This window comes from Haliotis asinina, chromosome 2 (assembly GCF_037392515.1).
Source record: "Haliotis asinina isolate JCU_RB_2024 chromosome 2, JCU_Hal_asi_v2, whole genome shotgun sequence".
Classification (NCBI taxonomy): Eukaryota; Metazoa; Mollusca; class Gastropoda; order Lepetellida; family Haliotidae; genus Haliotis; species Haliotis asinina.
Window position 1 is genome coordinate 15,827,631 of NC_090281.1, and position 25,669 is coordinate 15,853,299.

Consider the following 25,669-nt stretch of genomic DNA (forward strand, 5'->3'; position numbering starts at 1 on the left):
ACGCTGGGGATCACATTAATCTGCCATGGCCTACTTCTTGTATCCTGTTCTACATTAACTAGCCAGCAGATCTCTTAATGAATTTATTACAGTGTGCGATCAAACAGCAATTGTAAGCTTCACATCCTTTCTCATATTACAGTAGATTTTTTGTTTAAGTTATTACAGTCTGTGATCAAACAGAAGCTGAAGGCTTCAGATCTCTAAAGGCTTCAGGACACACCTGTTGTGGTATTGTGAGTTGGTGCTGGCTCAGTTAAGTCAACTTGCACTGATCAGAGGGAAAAGAAACCTTCTTGAACAGGTTTTTACTCAAATCATCTTGCACTGGTTACAGCAAAACCTTCTTGCACTAGGTTATCACCCAAATCAACTTGCACTGGTTTACAGCAAAACCTTCTTGCACCAGGTTATGGCCCAAATCAACTTGCACTGATTTACAGCAAAATCTTCTTGCACCAGGTTTTGGTCCAAATCAACTTGCTCTGGTCACAGCAAAGTGTTCATGCACACTGGAACTGTATGATTACATCCTTTTCCTCAATTAGCCAGTAGCACCACACAAGTCCTGCTGACTGATGCTTTGGATCAACCTACCTTAATTGTGATCTCTTGTTATCAAAGCTGTGCAAAGCTGTGCATCCTGTAACTAGTCAAGTTTGTAATGGCTCAAAAGCTTGAAGCATCATACAGACTCATTGATGTCTATATAGACAATGATATCCAATCCAGTCATTTGATCTGAAGTCAGTGAGTAGTTCAGCCTGAGTGAGACAAGGTGTTTAATCCTTTACAACACCGTCAGTGACGCTTCATAGCGGTTGAAATATGCATCGTTCTTTTGCCTAAACGCATCTGCAGTTTCAGACACTAATTTTAGTGTTACACATACATAAGTATATCCGAATGAGTAGAGTCAGTCGATCACAATGAGAAATACTGGATTATTCACAACAGCCAAAACATTAATACTTACATGATTACTTTATGAAAGAGCATCATTTAACTAATGTGTTCCATAAAGAAACATAGCCAGCCCAGCTCATGATAAACGCTGATGATCCTACACACAAACACTGGGTTTATTTACACAACGGCTAACATGACATTTCTTTCAGTCATGGCTGAATAAAGCTGTGCTCGCTGATCAATTCACATTTATACCACTGTACATTGCCTGTCCCTGATTTTCTACCAAGTTTACCAAGCCCTTGTCTACCTACATGGCCGGGTGATATGGCTTTGTATACACCAACCAAGCTTCTATGCGGATCAATATGGGATTGCTTGGTGTTGTCACTTTACCTGCACTCATATTGACCAGGTAAAAGTCTGGCCAGTGGAGTCGGTGATTGTGTTAATAATTCAGGGCAATCTCTTCTTGATGAGATGAGATGTTCATGGCAGTCTCATGGCAGTCATCAGCTGAATTAATCTCAACATTCCCCTTGTTAGTATTCAAGTCCACTGAATTGATAGTTTAGATGATTCAACAGTCTGCTTATGTTTTTATTTTGATGGTTTGAGAAGTTGCAGCACATAAATATCAGATTGTTTTAGGATTTTTTTATAACTCTTTTTGCTACCTGAAATTTTTTGTATTTTTTTCTACTTATCACATTGACTTAACGGTGATAAAGAAATATTTTTCCACTCAGAAGCTTTAGTTTTGAAAAATATTAATTTTATAGAAAGTAGAAATAGCATTGAGTTGCTCATTGATTGTTAGGTAGTTAATAATCATTTTTGTATCATACTGGAACTTGTGCCTATGTAATGGTTCAATTATGAGATAGAAGTGTCTCATATGAGGTTAGTTCACAGGCATCGTAATAAATGATGCATTGATATCAATACCTATGGCATAGAAAACAAGCAATTGATTAGATAGGATTGAAGCTTGATGTTGAAGTGTGTGTCATGCTTTGTTCGTAGCAGAAGTCCCTGGGAAACAGACAGGGGAGGATTACATGTTGTTATTTGCCAATAATTAATGAGGGACTACTGGTACCGTGGTGACCAAACCTGGATACCAGGTGTGTGTTTCATCAAATAAATAATTACAAAATATTGCGATTCAGGTACTCATATTGCAATATATTGGGAACTTGGGTGTTTGACAGCAGATGGCACTAACTGTACTGATGATGTCAATCCAGTCTTCTACATTGTAACTCCCTAAACATGCTGGTTCTAATAACAGCTATCTCAAACATAGGTTGCACATTCAGAGATTGTATTTTCTTAAGTATGAATTAATTTGATTATACAGTCCCATTCAGAAAGTGGTCAAATGTAGCATATGTTAAATTTGGCTTACTTTCTTTGCAACGTACAAATTCTTGTGCTTGTTTAGTTGAGTCCCATCCGGGAAGTTGTGGTAGCTGAGCGGGTTAGGCAGCTGACTTTGTGTGCTGGCAATTAGGTGCCTGATGCTGAGGGTGTGGGTTCAAATCCCAGATGAGTTTCAACTCTAAAAAGTACTTGACTTGAACTTTCCTTAGAAAGTGTAATCCCAAATATAACATATAATTCATGTATTTATAGTTTTACAGCATGCCCTTTTGCTATTGAATAACAGCATAAAGCATCTGTTGTGCCTGAAAGTAGTAGACTGAGTAGACTTTATTTTAAACCATAAGGCCAGACCAAATCTATTTCTTGTTTTTCGGATCCGCCTGTCATATTTTTTCAAGGCTTAAAGTTCATTTTCCCTGTTCAAAAATTAAAATCCTATTGTTTTTAATGGGCAAAAATGTAAACTAAAACGAAATTTTTTTTAGATTGTTTTTTTATCCCATATAGACTTTACCACATGTAAAATACTCTGACTACTTAAATGGAATATTACTTTGAATGGTAATTTATTTTTATTTTTTCCCCTCCTCCCTTCGGGTTTTCTGTGAACAAAAATCTGTAAAACAAGAAATAAAATAGGTCTGGCCTAAAGATAATCACAAAAACTTCATACATGTTCTTTACCCAATGTATCTGTACTCGGTAATACTGGATACTGTATAAGTCTCATATTTCCAAAATGATCGATCTGTGAACATATCCATCGCATTATAATCATGAAATCTATCATTCCTGGGTGATTTTTTTATGACAATTTAATCTCAGATCACAATTCTCCTGAGGGCAATGCTATGTGATTTTCTCAATTCCTAGAATACACCAATCAAAGAGGAATGGTATATGATTTTCTCAATTCCTAGAAAACACCAGTCAAAGGGGAATGGTATGTGATTTTCTCAATTCCTAGGAAACACCTGTCAAAGAGGCACGGTATATGATTTTCTCCATTCCTAGAAGACGCCGCTCAAAGGAGAATGGTGTATGATTTTCCCAATTCCTAGAAAACACCAATCAATGATTTCCATCAACTGTGTATTCAGTGTTGATCATTGCGATCTTGTCTTCTTTGCAGTTATCACTGAGTGCTTGTAGGATGTAAGAATTTGTATCCAACAGTTGACCAAGAATCAGGATATAAACTATTACAATGACAGTTTATATTAACCAATATTCAGGGGTTTGAAAGCAAGATGAGAGAGAGGAATCTATCCCAAATTTCTTTTCAATCTTAACATGAATTGCTAACAGTTTTGGAGCCAATGATTTCATATTTCTTGAGGAGACGGGGAGAAGGAATTTTTTAAAAATACATATCTTGTCTAAACAAATGCTTGACAAGTATTTTTATGCTTTGGGCTTTTGGAAGAAAAATATATTGTCTGTCTCTAAAAATACAAGGTTATAAGATGTTTTCACAAGTTTCTTTTTAGAGAATTACTTTTTGTACCAATAAAATCAAAATACCTTGTCTGTGTACAAAATACCCACCCTGCCCTCAGAATATCAAATGTTCAGTGTCTAAAAGCAGTAAGGCTTGTCTAGGAATTTTATTTTTCTGTAAACATGTATGGATATAGTAGATGTGAAAAGACAGTCATTGCTTCAGGATTGAACCCTAAAACTATATCAAGATATTACTGAAATGATTTATTTATGGAAACCCAATCTATAGAAGATGATATATTATATTTCAGAGAGCCTGGTTTTGGTTATGAATGCTTCTATGACAGATGAGACTGAAAACCCACTTTGCGATAAAATACACAAATCTTTAACATTTGCAAACCCACCAAAATAGAATGTTGAAATAATCTTTCAGGATCTTGTCCACCATGATTTTTATTTATTTTTCCATATTTCTAATGCCTACTGACCACATGTTTACACATTAAGGTGAAGTATAATTGAAAGCTCTTGTGAAAGGTGTAAAACCAGCTTAAGAAAAAAGTTGCTGTGGTTATTCAAAGTACAATCAGCGTTACTGGTAGACAAATTCCCCCTGAGCTCCTGATGACCATAGGTGGCTGATTACCTGAGCGGAGCTGTCCTATATCACAGTAACTAGGGCAGTGTGACATAATTTGTCTTAACTCTTGATTTTTACACATTCTTATCCTTAGCATCTTGGTATTGTTGTTTTAGGCTTGTATTGACTTATTGTCATTCATCTGAAACAAGCAAATCTGTGTATTTTGGGGTTTTATGCATGCATAATGTTCCAGAATACCGTCTCATCGGTCTAGAACATGTCATTATTATCATGGATTGTAATTATTGACCAACGTGTTGTGGAAATCTCAACTTGATCTTATCTGATCAGTTAAAGAATCATGAAGAAACGTCTATAGCATGCCCTTCAATTGATCAATGTTTGTTCTTTTTTATTTGAGGACATGTTGTATTGGTTTAGTTAATAATTCAGTCATCATTCATCCTGGGTTATTTTCTTCAGTATGACTTTCCATGTTAAACACATTCATTTTCGCCGATACAATGTTGTTTTCTTACCACCAGAAAGAGGTTTGTGTAGTGTAGTCTGTAGATAAGCTGAACACCTTCTACAGATTGCTTTTTTTTCTTTTTCTGTACTAAACATTTGGCTTAGCTACAGTAATATACAGTAATAGCTAGGACGACCTTTGTTGTGTAGCACCACAGTCCAGTGTACAGAGTTCTCTCCCTTTTCCCTCCCAGTATCAGCTGTTCATTGGCTCATATCCACAATGTGTGCTAATTGTGACCGTTGTGTAGTAGTAGAACGAACAACCTATCAGTTTTCCCAAACACAGAATTTGCCATGGATCTGTGGATTTCTAAGACTTTGGTTTCATTTTGAACGTTTTTGACAAAGATTTAAATCCATAAAAGAACCACAAGATAGCTGACAAAGTTTTTCGGGTCTTTTTGTTTCATATCTGGTATCACTTTGCATCTATATTCTATATTTATCTAGACCTGTTAGAGGCCGATATTTGTTCCTAAGTCTGCATCAAATGTCCTTAGAAATTTAAAGAATGAAATTGATGTATATCTGTTGTGCGTGACAAATGGCTTATTTCATGGCTTTGAGGAGCAGTGGGGTAACCTTGTGGTAAAAGCATTGACTTTTCACGCCGAAGACCCGGGTTTGTTTCCCAACAAGGGCACATATGTGACGCCTTTTTCTTTGATTCCTTGCCGTGATATTGTTGGAATATCAGTAGGCAGCATAAACTAAAACTTGCTGGCTTTCTCTCCATGTATACACACATGTAAAGTCTGAAAGTGATTCTGATTTCAGGACTGCCACAGGTGTACTGCATTTGTTGTCAGTATTTTCATACCAATATTTTGAAGATTTGACAACATACTTGAATTCTACTTTCTTGTACAAATGTGTATTTTACAGTGTATTTCTTGATATTAAATAATGTAAAGGTTGCAGTGCTCAATAATATTCCACTGCATTGTTTGCACTACCTCAATTAAAAAAATTGAAATTCATATTATTTCAAGCTAGTAATCATTTTCACAATGTGCCTGCAATGACACTTAACATTAGATCCTGTTTAGGTCCCTGATGTTATCCGCCTAGATTAATCTGCCATTACTGAAATGATTGATGTTTGAACAGAATTTATGCCTGAGTTAGAGGTCAATTAATGCATTTGCCTCGTCTTTTACAGTTATGAAAGGTTTGAGCCAATTGTTTTCGTTTATTGACCATAAACTTCTTAGTACTTGTTGAAAAATATGAAAAAAAAGTTAAGCCAACATTTTTTTAAAGCTAAATTGCAGAGGAAAGTATTGGGTTTTGTGTCGGTTAGGCATTTTCTTGTACTCTACATAAAATTTGTTAATGACGCACACTGATTGATTTAAATCATTTATCAGAAGTGATCGTTAATATTGAATCATAAATAATGATTTGTTGGGGTTTTTTATGGATGTTTTCTTATAGAGTACATAAAATTGGTAAATGACGCACACCGATTGATTTAAGCCATTGATCAGACCTGATCATCCAGTCATAAATTATAATTTCACAGTGAATCAGCATAGTGTCTGAAGGGCTTTGATAACCTAAATTACCACTATATCAGTGTTAAAGCCGTCTGACTATGCTCCCTCACTTGCAGAAGTGACATATTCTGGCTGTCACATTAAAAGGCATGCACAGTCAATGTGAGCAATGAAATCATTAACGTTAAGTCGAGTATGGACGTCGGTAACAGTGGCTTTGTCTGGAGGAATGCCTACATACATTATGATGGACCATGGGCTGTACAAACACTGGCTTTTAGCACTATGCAGGTAAAGGATCGTGGACATTGCATGGTGTTGAGAGCTGATGAAAGGGTCTTTGTGTTTAGACATCTGAGTGGCACGTAATGGATTGCTTGTCAATGCCTGTGTGTAGCATAGCAGAAGAGACTTGTTAGCAGGTGATAGGTATGTTTGTGTTCCTAATGGAACTGTCAGCTCTACAGTACATATGGCAGTCTCTTTATTTGAAGAAAATAATTATTGTATTAAGTACATAACATTGTTCTTGTGAAAGTGGCCGAGCCTATGTGAGGAATTGAACCCGTGCCTTCAATATCACTAGTAAAAAGTCTGCTTTAACCATCTGGCTACCCACTGTGGGGTAGCTTAGTGGTTAAAGCATTGGCTCTTCATGTTGAAGGCCCGTGTTTGATTCTCCACATAGGTACAATGTGTGAAGCCTATTTCTGGTGTCACCCACTGTGATATTGCTGGAATTTTGTTAAAGGGGGCATAAAACCCAGCTCACTGAATCACTTGCCAAGCAGAATGATAACAAGCTCATGGTGTCACAGCTGATAAGAAGGTGGACTGTGTTTTTGTAACATGTGATAGCAGGTCATGATGGCCTAGTGGGTTAGATAGCCATTCATGCTATCAAGTGGTAGGGTGGTGGCTAGCCTCGTAGTTAAAGCGTTCACTTGTCACTTTGAAGACCCATGTTCAATTTCCCCACATTCCCCATCCCTCGCTGTGATGTTGATGGAACATTGCTAACAGCAGTGCAAAACGAAACTCACTCAGTTGAATGTTTAAGACACTGACCACTGATTAAAATACTGATGATTCCTTTATACTGTAATGAAACACTTGATCACCTGCAAACTCGCTCACTTTAGGGCTTCAAGCTCATTAGTGTGTTCTGCTTGTTCTGTGATTGCTGAGTGTACCATAATTCTGACCTCCTCATGGGAGAAGTGATGGCTAATACTAGCACAAGGAGAAATGTATTGATAAAGGTGTGTTGTTAGTAGTTGTTTTATTTTATTTTGTTTTTTTTGGTGTGTGTGTGTGTGTGTTTGGGTGTGTGTGGGTGTGTGTGGGTGTGTGTGTGTTAGTGTGTGTGTGTCTGTGTGTGTATTGGTGGGGAGGGAGTGTCATTATTTTAGTTTACCATCATGCTTTTGGCAACATTCCACCAATACCACGACTTAGTATGGTAATGACATGGCTGAAATATTGCTAATGTGACATTAATTATTAACCCACTCACAGAAGAAGACACCAGCAATGGGCTTCACTCATCATACATGTGGGGAATCAAACCCAGCTGCATTCGGTGTAACAAGTGTTTTATGAGATACAAAGCAATTTAAGGGGAGTGAAGGAGGGAGTGATAGAGGAAGACTGAGTTTAATGTCCCTTTGGACATTATTACAGTAGTGTCACGGAGTGGGGGTGGGGGTGGGGCAGGGTTGTGGGAAATCCAGAAGTGGGTGAATCTTTCATACTGAACATAATTTCAAATGCTGGTTCACTCCAAACATGTTTCTGGTTTCTCAGCGCCATATATAAGGTTATTGATTTGTCCCAAAATGGCTGAAAACTGCATCAGTTCAAGCTATCCACCAACATTAAGTTGACACACTGTGATATGACTGAAGACAATGGCAGTAAACTAAACTGAAATCAGTCAATCGATCAGTCAGTCACTCACTCACTCACTCACTCAAATTACATTGTAGTCGTGTATGTTTGGAGCATTGAGCAGTCTACAATCCTCTACAATAAAATTGATCTTAAAGCCTTCACTTGTCACACAGACACAGACCAGGGATTGATTCCCCGCATGGGGATGATGTGATAAACCCCTTTTGGGTGTTCCTTGACATGATATTGCAGGAATTTTGCTGAAAGAAACATAAGACCATACCCAATCACAGGAGCATCTAGTCTACTGAGAAAGGCTGTCACAGCCCATTAGCCTATACATGGCTACTGTGAAAAAAGCTCATAGGCTTTTTCAGTATTGACATTACAGCATGGCATGTTGAGAGTTAAATATGTCAGTCAGTTTGTCTTGAGTACCTATCGTCTCCTAAGCATACCACCTTCATAGTCAAGTCGATAGACCTGGGAGAACAGAAGGTTGGCGGCTTGACCCCAGCCATGGAATACCCGAAGACATGAGCGAGTGAGGGAAGGAGGGATTGAGGTGGGTTTTTCACGGCTTTCAGCATTATTCCAGCGGTATCACAGTATCAGAAATGGGAATGGAAACCTGGTCTTTGAGGAAAATAAGCAAAAGCTTTATCCACCCAGCAACCCAAATAAGATATGTCAGACATTTTGGAAAAATTAGCAAGCGAGTGAGTTGGGTTTTACAATGCTTTCAGCAATATTCGAGCAATATCACAGCATGGGACATCAGAAATGGGCTTCACACATGGTACCCATGTGGGGAACCAAACCAGGTCCTTTGGTGTGACAACCAAACACTAACCTCTAGGCTACCCCCAAAAGACATTAAACCATGGTACCTGTTGTCACCCTGTCTGGCATTTAACATTAAGGGTATGAGACAAGGACTTGTCAGGTGTACCATGTCAGTGTGTATCCATACAGGGCTATCAATAAAACAACCATGGACTGGTGCATCCTAATATTGACATACGCAACCTAATATCTATACCTGCATGCACCTAGTATGTGACAAAGACTTTTTTTAATTCTGTCCTACTAACCCTTACTTGATCTCTGCATCAACCCCTGAACATATTCGTTACCTTGTGTTTTCAAATTGTCATGCTTTTGTCATACTGATCTAATTAAACTGGGGCACTTTAGTACTCATGGACATGTTCCCAACAATGCCCAGTAATCAGTGCTTGTTTTGACCAGATGATATTATGCCTGATATTTATGGTATGGCTCACTGGATCTGGTGGTGGACAGCTGTTGACAGTAAAGACCCATGAAAATCTGGGGAAGAATAGATATTCAGCAACCCAGACTTGCCACAAATGAAGACTATTCTTGTCATAAGTCGACTTACAGGATCAGGCTCGCTGACTTGATTGACACATACCATCAATTCCCAATTATGCAGATTGATGCTCATGTTGTTGATCAGTGGATTGTCTGGTCCAGATTTGATTATATACAGACCATCGCCATATAGCTCGATTATTGCTGAGTGTGGCATAGAGCAAAACTCACTCTCTCTATGTTTTGTGAAACAATGATGCAGATCAGTACAAATGAAAATACTCATCAATAATGGTTTCAAATGCAACAAAAGAACGTATGAAAGAAGAGGTCTTTGCACAAAAAGAACATGACTTGTTTATTCTACCGTTTTGTCTTAAATATGAATAATAAAAACAGTATGTGACAATCCATGGATGTCAATATGCATCGCTTGTCCCATGGTGTTCTGAGGTCAGCTAGTGCCGATTTTTATTAGCCATCCTTACACAGCAGTTATGGACCTTTGTTAACTACATTAACTGACTTACATCATGGCTATGCTTTAGCATTATACAAATGTAATATTAAAACATAATAGAGAAGAGATTTATCTTTTATTGCTCAATTATTGATGATTTGATTCAACTGTTATGAAACCCAGAGCTGGTCTAGAAGCTTAACTAAATGAAAGTATGGTATTTCACAGGTGAGTGCTTACCCAGTAGACTTATACCATATGGTTAGCTCAGTTAATAATGCATTATGCTTAATCTTGACAACACTTAATCTTATAATAATGGTGTTTATATGAACAGTGGTGTTCTAGTTATAGGCTTGAAAATATTTGACAAACTTGTCCTGTCTCAGTATTGACATTGATATGATCATGGAAACGAATAAAGGAACAGCTGAAAGTGTAAGTATTCCTTCATTCTTTTCCAGAATGTCACAGTGCAATGCCACACGTGTGAATGAACCTGGAAAAGATTGAGGAAATACTTGTACTCTCAGGTGTTCCCTGATTTGTTTCGATAAGTAATTTATTGATTTATTAGGTAGAATAATGAACATATAACTTTGAAACATTGAGGAGTATGTCACTGACGATAGTAATAGACGCTCAACAGTGTTTGTCACAACCATGTTCCATGTTCATATTGATTTTGTTTCTGATTACAGCAATCATTTCCTTTGAAATAAGTAGCATGTCAATTTTCACAGTAAACCAACACGACCTCGGGGACTTGCTGTGGAATAAGACAGTTATAAAAATCACATTCAGGGCTCATCTAATAATGGGTTCTATATATGAACCTTTTCTTCGTTCATCCTGCTGTTATATTTTATCACTCACCATTCCTTTATTCCTGCTGTTACTCAACATTCCTTTATTCCTGCTGTTACTCAACATTCCTTTATTACTGCTGTTACTCCCTCCTCCAGGTATTCCTTTTCTCATTCACTCATCTAGTGTAATCATTCTTCCACTTGTTTGTTCCTTTGTAACATTCACGTACCAACTCACCCACTCCCTCTCGATGTGACTCACATTCACCTACCAACTCACCCACTCCCTCTTGATGTGATTCACATTCATGTACCAACTCACCCACTCCCTCTCTATGTGACTCACATTCACGTACCAACTCACCCACTCCCTCTCTACGTGACTCACATTCACCTACCAACTCACCCACTCCCTCTCGATGTGACTCTCATTCACTCACCAACTCATTCTTGATATGACTTACATTCACTCACCAACTCGCCCATTCACTTGATGTGACTCACATTCAATCATAAACTCACCCACTCACTCTCGATGTGACTCACCAACTCACTCGATGTGACTCACATTCACTCAACAACTCATCCACTTTCTCTTGATGTGACTCACATTCACTCAACAACTCACTCTTGATGTGACTCACATTCACCTACCAACTCACCCACTCCCTCTCGATGTGACTCTCATTCACTCACCAACTCATTCTTGATATGACTTACGTTCACTCACCAACTCGCCCACTCACTTGATGTGACTCACATTCAATCATAAACTCACCCACTCACTCTCGATGTGACTCACCAACTCACTCAATGTGACTCACATTCACTCAACAACTCATCCACTTTCTCTTGATGTGACTCACATTCACTCAACAACTCACTCTTGATGTGACTCACATTCACTCACCAACTCACCAACTCACTCTTGATGTGGCTCACATTCACCCAACTCACCCAACTCACCCACTCAGTCTCAGTGTGACTCACATTCGCTCAACAATTAAGATGCTTTAATCAGTCTACTGCTTCTCTAACTTTCGCCAGCATGTGCCTGTACGTCTTAAGGCACAGTTAATCACCTTCACTATACTGTTAATCAGGATCTCTAATTATGCTGAACTACATGTGTGTAGTGTACAATGTGTCAACCAGACCATTACTGATTTAGAGAATTCTTCTTGATCTACAGACCTAAAAATACCATTCTCCTTTCTTGCTGCAGACACTAAAGCATGGTATAAACACTTGGATTGGATTGAGTTGCATTATTTATCGCTGTTAGTGTAAACAGGTTTTTTTATGTCATGATCCAACATTCATTCGAATAAGTCATGGGTAATATCCCCCACTGTACACGTAGTACAGAAGTAACTCTGGGGAAATATATGTTGTATGCCATACCACATGCCCTGAATTAATATATTTACTGTATACCAAGAGTAAAAAGTGACAAGACATATTTCCTGAGTAAACACAGGTGCTATACCCTGAGTAAACATATGCATGTCGTATACCCCATGTAATATTTTTGTATATCCCAGTAAACATATACATATCATATTCCCAGAGTAAACACCAAAATGCAGGTGGTATACCCGGAATCAACATGTGCTTGTTGTATACCACACATAATTATTTCATATACCCCAGTAAACATATGCATATCATATACCCAGGGGAAACAATAATGTTTTGTGTGTGTTGAGTAAACCTGTTTGTTATGATAGTAATTAACTGTCATTCAAATAAGCCACCAGTCATTGGCTATGAATTGTATAAACATGTTTGACAACTTTGGAGGTGAGTCGATATTAACAACACACAGAGTGAACAAATTTAAACGGGACTTACCTTGATGAGAGAATTGGCTGTGGTATATTTAATGTCCTATAATTGTCTCCAATGGTGGCCAGACAAAGCCTACACTGCAGTAGGTTTGTCTACAGGTATGGAGGGAGATAGGGTGACCCGGTAGCAGATCAATGTGGTGTATTGACAAGTATTGATTTCCTTGGACGGTTGGTGACAGGTCCTGGCTTGTCCTTCTTGGGACAGTGGAGACTGTGTGGGTGGGTTGCATGTAAATAGTCTGTGGGTTTCTTTGAGTTGCAATGTTCAGTTGAAGATGTTTTGTCTGACGGGGTTGTAGGTGTTTTATCAATGTCAGCATTTGTCAGCTTGTACTGTCTAATACTGGAGTGTACTCTTTGTTTAGCTGTCTATTGTGTTGGGTTTTTTTTAAATAGGTGCTGAGAGACAGTTGTAAATGTTTCATCTGTCTGGTAGTGTTGGATAAAAATGTCAATAGTTATGAACTTGCATGGTTTAAAGTGAGGTGCACACTTAGATCAACTACATTAGAAAGTGCTGAAATTTTATTCATGTTTATCGGACATTTAGTGCTGTTGCGACAGCTGTAAATGTCAAAATTTATAAATCAACTCATAGTGATAATTTGATAAATCTTGAAAAATATTAAGTGAATTCTGTTTTCTTAAGTTACAGATGTCAAAACAAATTTTCGAAATCACTGAATGTTAATTCTCTGTGTATAATAAGTATGAAACATCATTTCTCTTTTACATATCTCCTAAAAACAATTGGGTTTTTTAACATTTATCAATAACTTTGTGAGATCAAATTAAAATAAGTTCCTGACCATCCTCACAGAGTATTTGCGAAACTAGAATGAATTTGTACAACAAAATGTGTTTTAGTTTTTTATACTTTCTCACTCACAGACTCACTCACTCGCTCACTCACTCACTCACTCAGAACATGCAGACATGATACATATTGATAAATGATTACCATATTTGGGGAAAAAGAAGGTAAAAAACATGATGATGGACTGGAAACATAACTGATGTTTGTAAGTGACTGGTTGCTGATGGGATCTCCAGGTTTCCTAATTATGTGTTCCACCCCAGCAATCATCAAGGTAATTGTTCGGCTACTTGCAACAGCTTCGATTATCAGTAATTATGGATGAGTAAATAGTTATCAGTTAATGATGGAATCAATATCTTGTTGGCAATAGATGTCACAGTGAGAATTGGTTGTTCATGTATTTGTACTGTGGACGTTACCACCCATTGAGCTAAGGTCACAATCAGTTAAGCAACACTGGGCACAGACAGTCTTGGATGGGGACAGTGTCTGAGTGCTTACCTCATGAAAATTTCCCTTCACTCATGTACCACAACAAAACACATGTGGTCTCACAATATGAGAATGAGTTTATTAAAAATTGCCTCTGTTCACCCATCAGAAACTGGATACCCAGTGAAACAAGGCTATTAACCTTCCAGCTGTAACAGGATGGGTTAGCATGGGTTATCTGGGGTAATGATAATCAGATTAACAAGTATGTAGTGCTTAGAGAATGCACTAGTGCACAGAATCCAGCACTCTACAAATACACTGTGTTGTTAATGTTATTACCAAAGAAAGATGTTTGGTGTGTTGCAGATTATCAGCATTCCAGTTGTTGTTTCTACCGTGGGTGTTACCAAAGAAAAATGCTGGATGGATTGCAGATAATCAGTATTCCAATCGTGTTCAATATATATGACCTTTAAACCAGACAAACATTTTGTTTGCAGTAGCAGCTGGGTGATAGGGTAGCCTAAATGGTCAAGAGTTCGCTTGTCATGCTAAAAGGTTCAATTCCCCACATGAGTACAATGTGTGAAGCCCATTTCTGGTGTCCCTGGCATTACATTGCTGGAATATGCTACAATCGGGATTTAAAACCATGCTTACTCACTCTTTCACTCACTCTACATTGTCATGAAACTAAACTAACTTCAGTCGCAACTATCATTTACCCATGGAACTGTTTTACCTGTCAGTGTTTGACATTAAACAATAAGCAAACACAACCGAGACTTATCTCAAGGTCTTGCTTTTTAGTTGTGAAAAAATATGCTGGCTCACAAAAATGACATTTCAAAACAAATTACGAGGATTAAAATAGATGTAGGGCAGTGGGGATAGCCTGATGGTTAAGCATTGGCTCATCATGTCAAAGACTCAGATTTGAATCCCCACATGGGTACAGAGTCTGAAGCCGTTTTTCTCAGGTGTCCCCCCCACCATGTTGATGAAATACTATTAAAAGTGACATAAAACCAAACTCAGTCTGTCAGTGAGTAAGATATATGCATCCACTATCTGAGAACCAATATTCATTTCAAGTTATCAGTAGTGGTCAATCCTTAGTGGTAATCTCTGAAGATTTGAATGTGGTTTGGTGCAGTCAGCCTCTTAGTTTTTATGTGATTTAACCAACAATAATGTGGAGTTCATAGAAAAAAAATGATAAACTGTATTAAAACATAAGACTTTAGTAACCAGATATTATAATAAACATATTTACTCAGTACAGGGTTGTTGACTTGCAGTTTGGGGAATTTTATGCCAGAGGTGAATAATGAAGACTGTTTTTATGGATGTATAACTTCATCTGTATAGGCGACGTTTCAGCATATATTCTAATGTCATCAAGAAAGTAAGAATGCCAATCAAAGAGATGTGCCAAAAGTATTGTATTTTCTAAAATAAAAAATAAAAATATACTCATTGTGTATATATAAGAGTCAAGTATTGGCTGGGAGGCAGGTGATGATAAAAAGTATATGAAATGGATTTGGAATTGTTCTTACCAGTGTTGGTAAAATGGCAGCATCCTGGAATGGGTGATCAAATTGGGGTCAGTGACTTTTTTGATTTGTGTTATCATTCTACATGAATCGGGGCAGTGGAGCAGCCTGATGGTTAGATGGTTAATGCCTTTATTGTTATGCTGAAGACCCAGGTTTGATTCCCTACATTGATACGATGTGTACAGCTGATTTCTGGTATCCCAAGACATGCTGTTGCCATATATTGCTAAAAGTGGCATAAAACTGAACTCACTCACTCACTCTGCTTGTATCACTTTATTGTTTGGGCGATACCTGATTATTTATAGGCTGCTCTAAAATAGCTGGAAAAATGATGTTTGTTGTAAAACCACAAACTAGCAAAAGCTCTTGGTAGTGGATTGCTCGCTCCAGGTTCAACCTCAGTTCCATTGTTGATTGAGGATACATGGAAGGGTGCTTTGATATCTCATAATCCAACTTCAAAAGTCAGACTTCATGCAGTGAGTGACTGTGAAGGTCCAGGGTAGAATAGGCCTTCAGCAACCCATGCTTGCCATAAAAGGCGACTATGCTTGTCACTAGAGACGACTAATAGGATCATGGTTGACACATGTCATCAGTTCCCAATTGGGAGATCGATGCTTATGCTGTTGATCACTGAATTGCCTGGCCCAGACTCAATTATTTACAGACCGCGGCCATATAGCTGGAATATTGCTGAGTGTGGCATAAAACAAAACTAACTCACTCACTCTTACTGTACAGAGTTGATTCCCTTAGCCATGTAGAGGTTTGAACTCTGGATTCACCATAGTGTTTCTTTATCTGTTAACCCTATACATCAATGACCATTAACTCAAAAAGGGAGCCCAACCCAGCCATGTCACCACCTCATTCATCCACTTACATACTTACCGCCATAAAAGGCGACTATGCTTGTCGTAAGAGGTGACTAATGGGATCGGGAGGTTAGGCTCTCTGACTTGACTGACACATGTCATCGGTTCCCAATTGTACAGATCAATGTTCATGTTGTTGGTCATTGGATTGTCTGGTCCAGACTCAATTATTTACAGACCGCCTCCATATAGCTAGAATATTGCTGAGTGCGGCATAAAACTAAAATCAATCACTCACTCACTCACAAACCTTTTCACACAGTCTGTGACTGACTCCCTTTGTTTGTATGGCTCTGGTTAATTTTTCATGGCTTGTGGGCTTGCAATACAGCTTAAAGTTGAGGGTGATCTCTCACTTGTTTCGAGCGCCATGTTTTCACCCACCAATAGATGCTGTATTTTGTTTGTAAGCTGTATAACACTCGAGCTGGCCATAGTCCAGGAATATTCACCATGTTAATATATCATCTAGACAGGACAAACATGTGGTGGGTATCATGAGCAAACATTTCTGCCTTCGGAGTGTGATGACATGCTGTCAACCGACTCATACCACCTTATCCAGTTATTCATTTCCGATGTCGGACATGGGTTCCTGTGTCAGACTGTTGCCTGTTACAATGTTCATATGTTCAGTTTTTGTCTGTTTATTTCTACAGGTTCCTGACGATGCTCTCTTATATGGCATGATATCTGGGGGCTCACCAGGTGGCACTGCTACAAACACTGTTGACACAGCAACTGGAGGCCAAGCTGAAAGTGCTGGATCAGGATCAGAAGGAGGAAGTCCAAGATTTGTTCGTCCGTGCGTAATTCTAAACAATATATATGCAGCCTTATTTACAATTCACAGTAAAGTGTATTTCAGTTCCATATCATGTCACATTAGCTGAGAAATGTATTGTTTTCATGCCCATATTCATATAAACATTGATGAATTGAACCTCTTTGTCATTGCTTTTGTAGGTTTTAAACATTTGAATAAAATTGTCTTAAGAAATATCAGAAACATGAATGGTATTACCTCTCACAGGTACCATGTTGTTTTCAAACAAAGTCCACATTGGTGTAGTGAAGGACAGCTCTGATCATGAGTCAGTATGCGATATATGTTTGAGTTATGCTTAAAGTGTTCACTTGTCACGCCTAAAACCCATGTTTGATTCTCCACATCAGTACACTGTGTGAAGTCCATTCCTGGTGTCCCCTGCCATGATATTGCGGATACATGCATATTGCTCACTCCTTTGCTTAGTCCTTTGAAAATGTTTCGGTAGCAGGATATTCAATTTGATGACCTTTCAGAATGGAGTTGACCCCTTCTGTCTGTGTTCACGTGATCAACTGGGAGGCAGAACCATGGATCATCTCAGCAGAAATATCGGCTCTATTCTGGGAAGAGGATATTCTCCGATCAATGGTAAAAACACACACGTCAGTGTTTTATGACATTAATGTTTTAGAATGAAGTGGTCCTATACTCAGAGCTCATGTCTCAATCAGTGGAAATTAATGTTTGGTGCGGAAAGTCCTTGGATGGGTGACTGTGTTCGGCAGCCTGACTCATGAGATTTCTAGGACTTCAGCCGCTAATGAAGTACACATGATGCTTGTGATCTTGTTGTTAGGTAAGTGAGTTAGTTAAAAAATGGCTCCAAGGTTACCTTGTATGATACATTGGCAGACTGAGTTTGAACCTGGAGTGCCTGATGGGCAGCCACTTTATTTTCCACAGGGAGCGTTCTGACTGATTGACCAGGGGTATTATATCAGTGCTGTGTGCATGCAACGTGCATGAATAAATGAGTAATATATATAAACTATTATTATTATCAAGTAGTACTCTTCTAATAATTTGATGGGATGTTGTTTCTATAACTTTAACGCAACGTTGGCCAGTTTTATATGTTTTCCTTTTTTTCTTTTTTTTTTAAATTTATCTTCAGTAACCCATGTTTGGAGGCAACTAACAGGATCGGGTGGTCAGGTTCGCTGACTTGTTTGACACCTGTCATTGTATCCCAGTTGCATAGACCAATTGTCATGTTGTTTATCACTCAGTCTGGTTTGTCTGGTCTAGACCCGATTATTTACAGACTGCTGCCATATAGCCCTAATATTGATGTGGTGTAAGAATCTACCCGCTCACTCACAGATGAGCGTGCAATGTCATCTACACCCAGTCCCCACAAGCTGAGGACCCTTCACAACTTTTTATTTCATCTGTCACTTGTGTGCATAGGTTAATGTGTTTAGTGTGATTTACCAAGAAAAGGGGGCGGTTTGGTAGCCTACTGGTTAGAGCGTTTGCTTTTCATGATGACAACCCGGATTCATTTCCCCGTGCGGAAACATTAAGAGAAGCCCATTTCTGGTGTCCCTTGCCATGATATTGTTAGAATATTGCAAATTTGGGTGTAAAACCATACTCACTTACTCCCTACTGAGAATAGACCAAATGGCTTCATTAAATTTTTGCTTAACCTAATCAGAGAATACAAGGTAATTATGTGTGCCTGTCAAGGACTTCAGGATGTTTTTTTGGTTTTTTTTAATGTATACAGAAGCACAGTGTGAATCAGTAATTCTTGTCAGTGTTGTCTTGTGTCGATTCCAACTGCAAAGAGGTGTACTTCTAAAACACAAAACAAGTTTAGTCTGAGACCCTCACCATAATTCAGCTTGTATGACGTTAAGTAGTCTAGAAATCATGTAGCTCTCTCTCTCTCACTCACTCCTCTCTAAGTCTCATTTCTTCCTTCATTCCAGCTGCAGACGAAACATTTGCTTGTGAAGAAACAAGTCCTCAGCCAGTCCGACTACCCACATCTATTCCAGGACCTGGTGTTGTAAGTTCACAGATTACATCGCCATTTGATTGTCAGACTTGATGAATTTCTGGATCTGCTTTCCTTGTATGATGATTATTGCTCATATTATCAATCATTGGTTTACTTGACATACCAGGTCAGAATAGACAGTCAGAGGCAACCAAATAGATTAGATTGTAAGGATGGGCTATCTATGAGGTAGCCTTGTGGTTAAAGCATTCGCTTGTCATGCTGAATGCCTGGGTTCCATTTCCCACATGGGTACAGTGTGTGCAGTCCATTTCTGGTGCCCCTTGCACTGATATTGCTGGAATATTGCTAAAAGCGTTGTAAAACTAAACACACAGACTCACTCATTACTTGTCTGGTTATGTGCCATGATATTTCAATGACAGAGATTGTTGGGTACATTATCAACAGCTCAGTTTGATGAGACTGAATTATTTTCAAAGGATTAATATCCTTTTGTGTGTGGTGTTTACAAAAATAGAAAAACTTTTGCAGCTATGGAGTGAAATCAATGAGTGAGCACAAGACCTACATCACCATCTATGCACTGAGAGGGTAAGATATGTCTGCAAGAGTTACTGCCCTTTGTAAGAGATGGTCACTTGTATTTCATTGCCTCTAGATGTGTGATTGGATTAAGAATCACACTGGAAATATTTCAGCTGTATTATGATGGAAACAAGTCATTCTAATAAAGGTATATTATTAAGTCTGTCAGTAAAGACCCGTGAAGGTCCGGGGTAGAATAGGCCTTCAGCAACTTATGCTTGCCATAAAAGGCGACTATGTTTGTCGTAAGAGGCGAATAACAGGATTGGGTGTTCTGACTCGCTGACTTGGTTGACACATGTCATTGGTTCCCAGATTGCGCAGATCAATGATCGTGTTGTTGATCATTGGATTGTCTGGTCCAGACTCAATTACTTACAGACCGTTGCCATGTAGCTTGAATATTGCTGAGTGTGGCGTAGAACTAAATTTACTCACCCATTGTCTGTATAGGACAGTAAAGTAACATAACGTTTAGTGTGTAAGACTTAGTCTTTAGTAATCCAAGCTTGTCATAACAGACGACTAACGGGATCAGGTGGTCATACTCACAGACTTGGTTGACACATATCCCAGTTGTGTGGATCAATGCTGATGCTGTTGATCACTTAATTGTCTGGTCCAGACTTGATTATTTACAGACATTTAGATGGAATATTGCTGAGTGTGGCATTAAACAACAGACAGATGTACATACCACCAGTTGTCCCACGAATAGACACGAATCATCCTTGGACATACATCGAATCAAACAGTGAAGAATGACTTTTGTAACTTACAATACATTGGCAGTAGTTTGGTGTAAATTTCAATTTGAAATATTTTAAGTCTTGAGATAAAATGTCATATCCTGTGCTCTCAACGTTACAAATGGATGCAACATCGATTGTTTGTTATCAGTCTCAATCTCACCTGGAGTAACACCTATTGTTTGACAAGTATCAGTCTCACCTGTAATAATGTCTGTTATTTGGTAAGTATCAGTTTCACCTGTAATAACATCTATTGTTTCATGTGCAGATTGCCAGACATCTTGGATGCCTTCTCTCATCCAAATACAAGAATCAAAACACGAGTGGAAGAGATCATCCGAGATTTTGACCCCAATGATCTTTACTGGCAGGTTAGTGTTGGGAACACAAGCAGAAGGTTGGTGGAGGGGACAAGGTTACACATTCTCACCAGTTTAGTTCATTTCATTTCAGTGGCTTGTAACCATGACCCATTAACCACCACATTGACCTTACCAACTCTCACCACTGCTTGTCTAGCTTAACACTGCTTCTTCTGTCACATACAAATTGGCATCTATATCCAGTCATTAATGAATCTTTAGACAGATTTCTGTGGTGAACTACATTCACAATTCTAGCTTTTTGTACTTAGGGTTTAAGACTTTTGATGTTTTAAGGAAGGCTTCCTCTTTTAGAAGATATTGTCAAACATCCCAAGCCAGTGTTTGTAGCCTTGGTTTGCCATGTGTCCACTTCATAAATTCAAATCAATTCTATCCACCACTTAAATGTTGTTCAACCTAACATGATTAAATCATTTGGTTTTGATTGAGACCCTACTGAATAAGAGTGACCTGTTGTCTTCAGGGGGATGATGCAGACATGGAGGCTGACATCCAGCGTGAGTTGGAGGAGACGCAGCTTGGGGTGGATGAGCTGAAGCTGACTTTGCAGGCTCTTCAGTTCAAGAGGTGAGTCTTGGATACACTTATGTGGATGGTGGGCTGGCTTTGTGGTGAAAGCTGCCGTCAAGGGCCCAGGTTCATAGTGGATGAACTGAAGCTGACTCAGCCTTTAATGTCCCGGACGTGAGTCTTGGATACACTGATGTGTGTAGAGGTGTAATCCAGTGGTTATAGCATTAACAGAATGCCCAGGTCGGATTCCCCTCAGTAATCAAGTGTGTTAAGCCCATTTCTGGTGTACCTTTCTGTGATATTGTGGGAACATAGCTGAATGTTTCATAAACCTTTCTCCCTTGCACAGACAATGCTCATTATGAATATTTTACTTTTCTGCAGGAAACGAATCCTTCAGAGCCTGCTGTCCGTGACAGGGAGCGAATCGGAGTATGTGAACCAGCTGCATGAAGTGGAGATGCAGATCAGTAAAACCAAAGAGTTGATGGAGGAGGTGGAGGCCACACTAGGGCTGGATGTACATGCCATAGGTAGGGGTGCTCACAGACTGGATGTACATGCCGTAGGTGGGTGTGGTCAGGTTGTTGATGTACATGCAGTCGGTAGGTGTGTTCAGGGTATGGATATACATGCAGTAAGTGGGTATGGTCAGCAGCACGAGGTTGAAATGCAGATCAGTAAGACCAAGGAGCTGATGGAGGAGGTGGAGACCAGAATGGGGATGGATGTACATGCAGAGGTGGGTGTGGTCAGAGTGTGGATGTACATGCAGAGGTGAGTGTGGTCAGGGACTGGATGTACATGTGGAGGTAGGTGTGGTCAGGCACTGGATGTACACCCAGTAGGTGGGTGTGGTCAGGGACTGGATGTACGTGCAGCAGATGGGTGTAGATGTACACGCAATAGGTGGATGTGGATGTAGATGGCCGAGGATGTACATGCTTCAGGTGGCTGTGAATATTCATGTAGTAGATTGGTGTGGATGTACATGCAGTAGATGGGTGTGGATGTACATGCCGTAGATGGGTGTGGATGTACATGCCGTAGATGGGTATGGATGTACATGCCATAGATGGGTGTGGATGTACAGACAACTGGTGGATACACTCAAAATGTTATTTGCATGAACCTAAAGCTTGTTATGGATCTATTTCTTCAATGTTATTACAGAAACATTTGACAAGGGATGCAGATCTGAATCACACATGGCCATGTCTCCTGTAAGTAGTGCAGCAGATTCTAAGCAATCCCTTCCTGAAGATGTGATCTCTCTGTTTATTACCAGGTCAACATAATTTCTATCACCAACATTTTTGTGTTTCCTCGGTAGATTTTATCATGTCGGTGCAGAGTTGCTTCCCTTTGGGCAAACTAGAAGTCTTTGATGGTGTGCTGAGTCCTGGCCCATATGTTTCTAGGTTCATCAGAACCCAGTAGTTTCATCAGAGTTGGAAACATTAGTGATCTGCATGACAGATTATTTTCCCCTTTGAAGCCAGCTTGCTCTTACAGAATTGGAATATTGTTTTGGGCAGTGTTACAAGTCACGCACTTGTAATGTTTTAAAAGTATCTATGTTGATTTTTTGGATCGCTGGAAAGATAAAGATTTAAAGGTTTAATACCAATGTATCTGTATGAGCTTTCCTATATTTCCTCACTTCTTTTCACTTTCTATTCCTCAGGAAAAGAATATCAAAACAAACCGTGTTGCTCCACTTATTGTCAACCCAGTCTCACCTCCAAAGACTATCAGCACCACACCATCAACAGATACAAGCCTATCAAATCAAGCAGCCGCCAATCAAAATACTGGTAACATGATGCATCAACAGCAGCTCCTCCAATCAGTAATGGCAACACAAGCCAGCACACAGGCCCTGGACCCCACCCTGATGAGTATGATGTTTCCCATGATGTCAAATAACTTGATGCAGATGCCATCTCTCGGACGAGGACAGAACACATCCCTCCTTCCAGGTTTACAAAACCTGATGAATGGTGGTCTGCCAAATGTTGGTGTTATGAATACAGGAAGACAAAATGTGAATTCTTGCCTCTCCAGCATGAACGTTGGATCTCCCAATATGAACCCTGGTGTATCACCCATGGGAATGCCTGGCCTCCAGAATCTTACGTCCATGCCCAATGTTCAAGCTCTCATGACTGCAGGACAGCAGGTGCAAGGTGACCCTCGACTCTCTGTTCCCCAAGCCACCATGGGGGATCTTTCGGGAATGCCAAACATGTCTAACATGAGCAATCTGCAGAATCTGCTGGGAATGTCCAGTATACCTTCTGGGCAGAGTAATCCTCAGAGCATGACTCTCCTTCCAGAGCTTTTACCTCTACTGGACAATCTTAATATAAGGGGCAACACTGGCACTGGAAACCAGTGACATATTGATTTGGATTTATGAGAGACTTGTCTTTTTGACAGTCTTACTGTAGGTGGATTATGTGAACCATCAACAACAGAGAAAAGCCACAGAGCCAGGTCCAGCAGCTGGGATATCCTGAGAGACTCTTAGATCTTTTTGGACAATTTTACTACCTCTAACAACACTGGCACCTGGAACCAGAGACAAGAAAGTAGTTGCTCAAGTGCTAGAATGTCCATCATGGCTGCCCGACAGACTCTTCTGTCTCGTTTGGACGATTTTAACATGGGGAACAAGAAAGTAGTGCTGAAGTGTTGGAATGTCGAATTTTCCTTCTTGACAGACTTGACTCTTTTCACACTCTTCAGGTCACACATGCAATACATATATTTACCATGTAAACATCAACACTTTGCATTGTGCAAGGTTTGAGGCATTAAGATTAGTATTGTCTGGTCAGATGTGATAGTCAGTAGTTTTACTGTGCAGGTTCAAGGTGGGGTTCACCAGTTGGAGGCTTGGTGAAGATAACACTGCAGTTCTTGATTTGTAATAATATCACATGTTCTGCAGCATTTTTAAACCCACTTTTATCGAGGTTTCTTAATTGAATTCTGTACCTGTATCCACCTTGATTCAGTATTCAGGGTGTCCAAGCTAATCAAACAACATCTAGAGCATATAATATAAGATTACTTGAAACTGATGTTAGTTTCCATCGACGTTATTAGTCAAAGTAAAATCTGTTCAAAACATGTTGAATTTGAAAACATACCACTTAGGGAATATGACCTTTATATGGTTGACCGTTATATGGGTTCCTTTTCATACACCTTTCTGATTGTCAGTGGTGTTAACCAGTGAGATTGAATATGTGTAATGCACTGCTGGAGTTGAGAACATTGTATACACCATTGTCAAGCATTACATCAGTTGTCTTTTTATTCCTTAGGGACAGGTATACTCCTTCTTTGATCCTTACTTGAAACACATTTTACAGAAAACGGACAGGTGAAAACTATGGGTTAGAAACTTTGACTAGAACATCTGTGATTAATGGATGATCGTGCCTAGTCACAATGCCACATCATGTTGGTTTCATAGTTTTCTGATGTATTTTTTTTATCAGATTTATAATAGTTATCTATAAAGTTCCTTGTCATTATTTCTTTTCATAAATGTTGTTTTGAATTAGTACCTGACCCCTTCCCTCTGTTTAAATTAGTTCACCATATTTGGTTGATGATTTGTCAGCCTCTCAATATTACTGTATGACACCTTGAGGATGAGGTTGATAAGTATTAACATTTCTTTTGTTTCTGTGTTGTTATAGATAAGCAGCGATTACAACCTGTCTAGTATGTTCAATTTTATGTTTGTTGTGAAATTTTGTTTATCGTGTTTCAAAAAGAGTGGAGGTTTACCACGTATGTATATCGGCAATAAACCATTTTTTACACTATCTGATACAAGTGTTTTTCACACTTTCTTTTGCATGTCTTCATATTGCAATGAGTGCATTATTCACAAAACAAATTATGTACCACAAACATCAAGAGGTAAACACACTGTAGCAGATATCCAAAGCGCCCTCCTGACTTGGTTGACATGTCATAATATCCCACTTGCATTTTTTATCATTGGATTACCTAGTCCAGGCTCAAATTATTTATAGACCATATAGCGGGAATACTGCAGAGTATTGTACAAGCAATAACCCATGGTAAATCAGACTTTGAACAGATTACAACAACCAGTGTTGTGATGGGCTGTCATTTTGTGAAAACATGCAGAAGGGTATGACTTGGTAACTTTAAAGATTGGTTGTTATTAAT

The 25,669-nt window shown here is 39.1% G+C and overlaps 1 protein-coding gene across 1 annotated transcript in view; it reads left to right on the plus strand.

Moving 5' to 3' along the window:
• The window catches only part of LOC137273308 (tudor domain-containing protein 5-like), a 68,323-nt gene extending 43,022 nt beyond the window's left edge, over window positions 1–25,301 (plus strand). The window contains exons 14-22 of the mRNA XM_067805876.1: window positions 17,071–17,216; window positions 17,717–17,831; window positions 19,181–19,260; window positions 19,747–19,806; window positions 20,821–20,923; window positions 21,402–21,505; window positions 21,836–21,984; window positions 22,625–22,674; window positions 23,139–25,301. Coding sequence (XP_067661977.1) covers window positions 17,071–17,216; window positions 17,717–17,831; window positions 19,181–19,260; window positions 19,747–19,806; window positions 20,821–20,923; window positions 21,402–21,505; window positions 21,836–21,984; window positions 22,625–22,674; window positions 23,139–23,852 — 1,521 coding nt within the window. The 3' untranslated portion in view covers window positions 23,853–25,301. The remainder of the gene's footprint in view (window positions 1–17,070; window positions 17,217–17,716; window positions 17,832–19,180; window positions 19,261–19,746; window positions 19,807–20,820; window positions 20,924–21,401; window positions 21,506–21,835; window positions 21,985–22,624; window positions 22,675–23,138) is intronic.
• The last annotated feature ends 368 nt before the right edge of the window (window positions 25,302–25,669 follow it).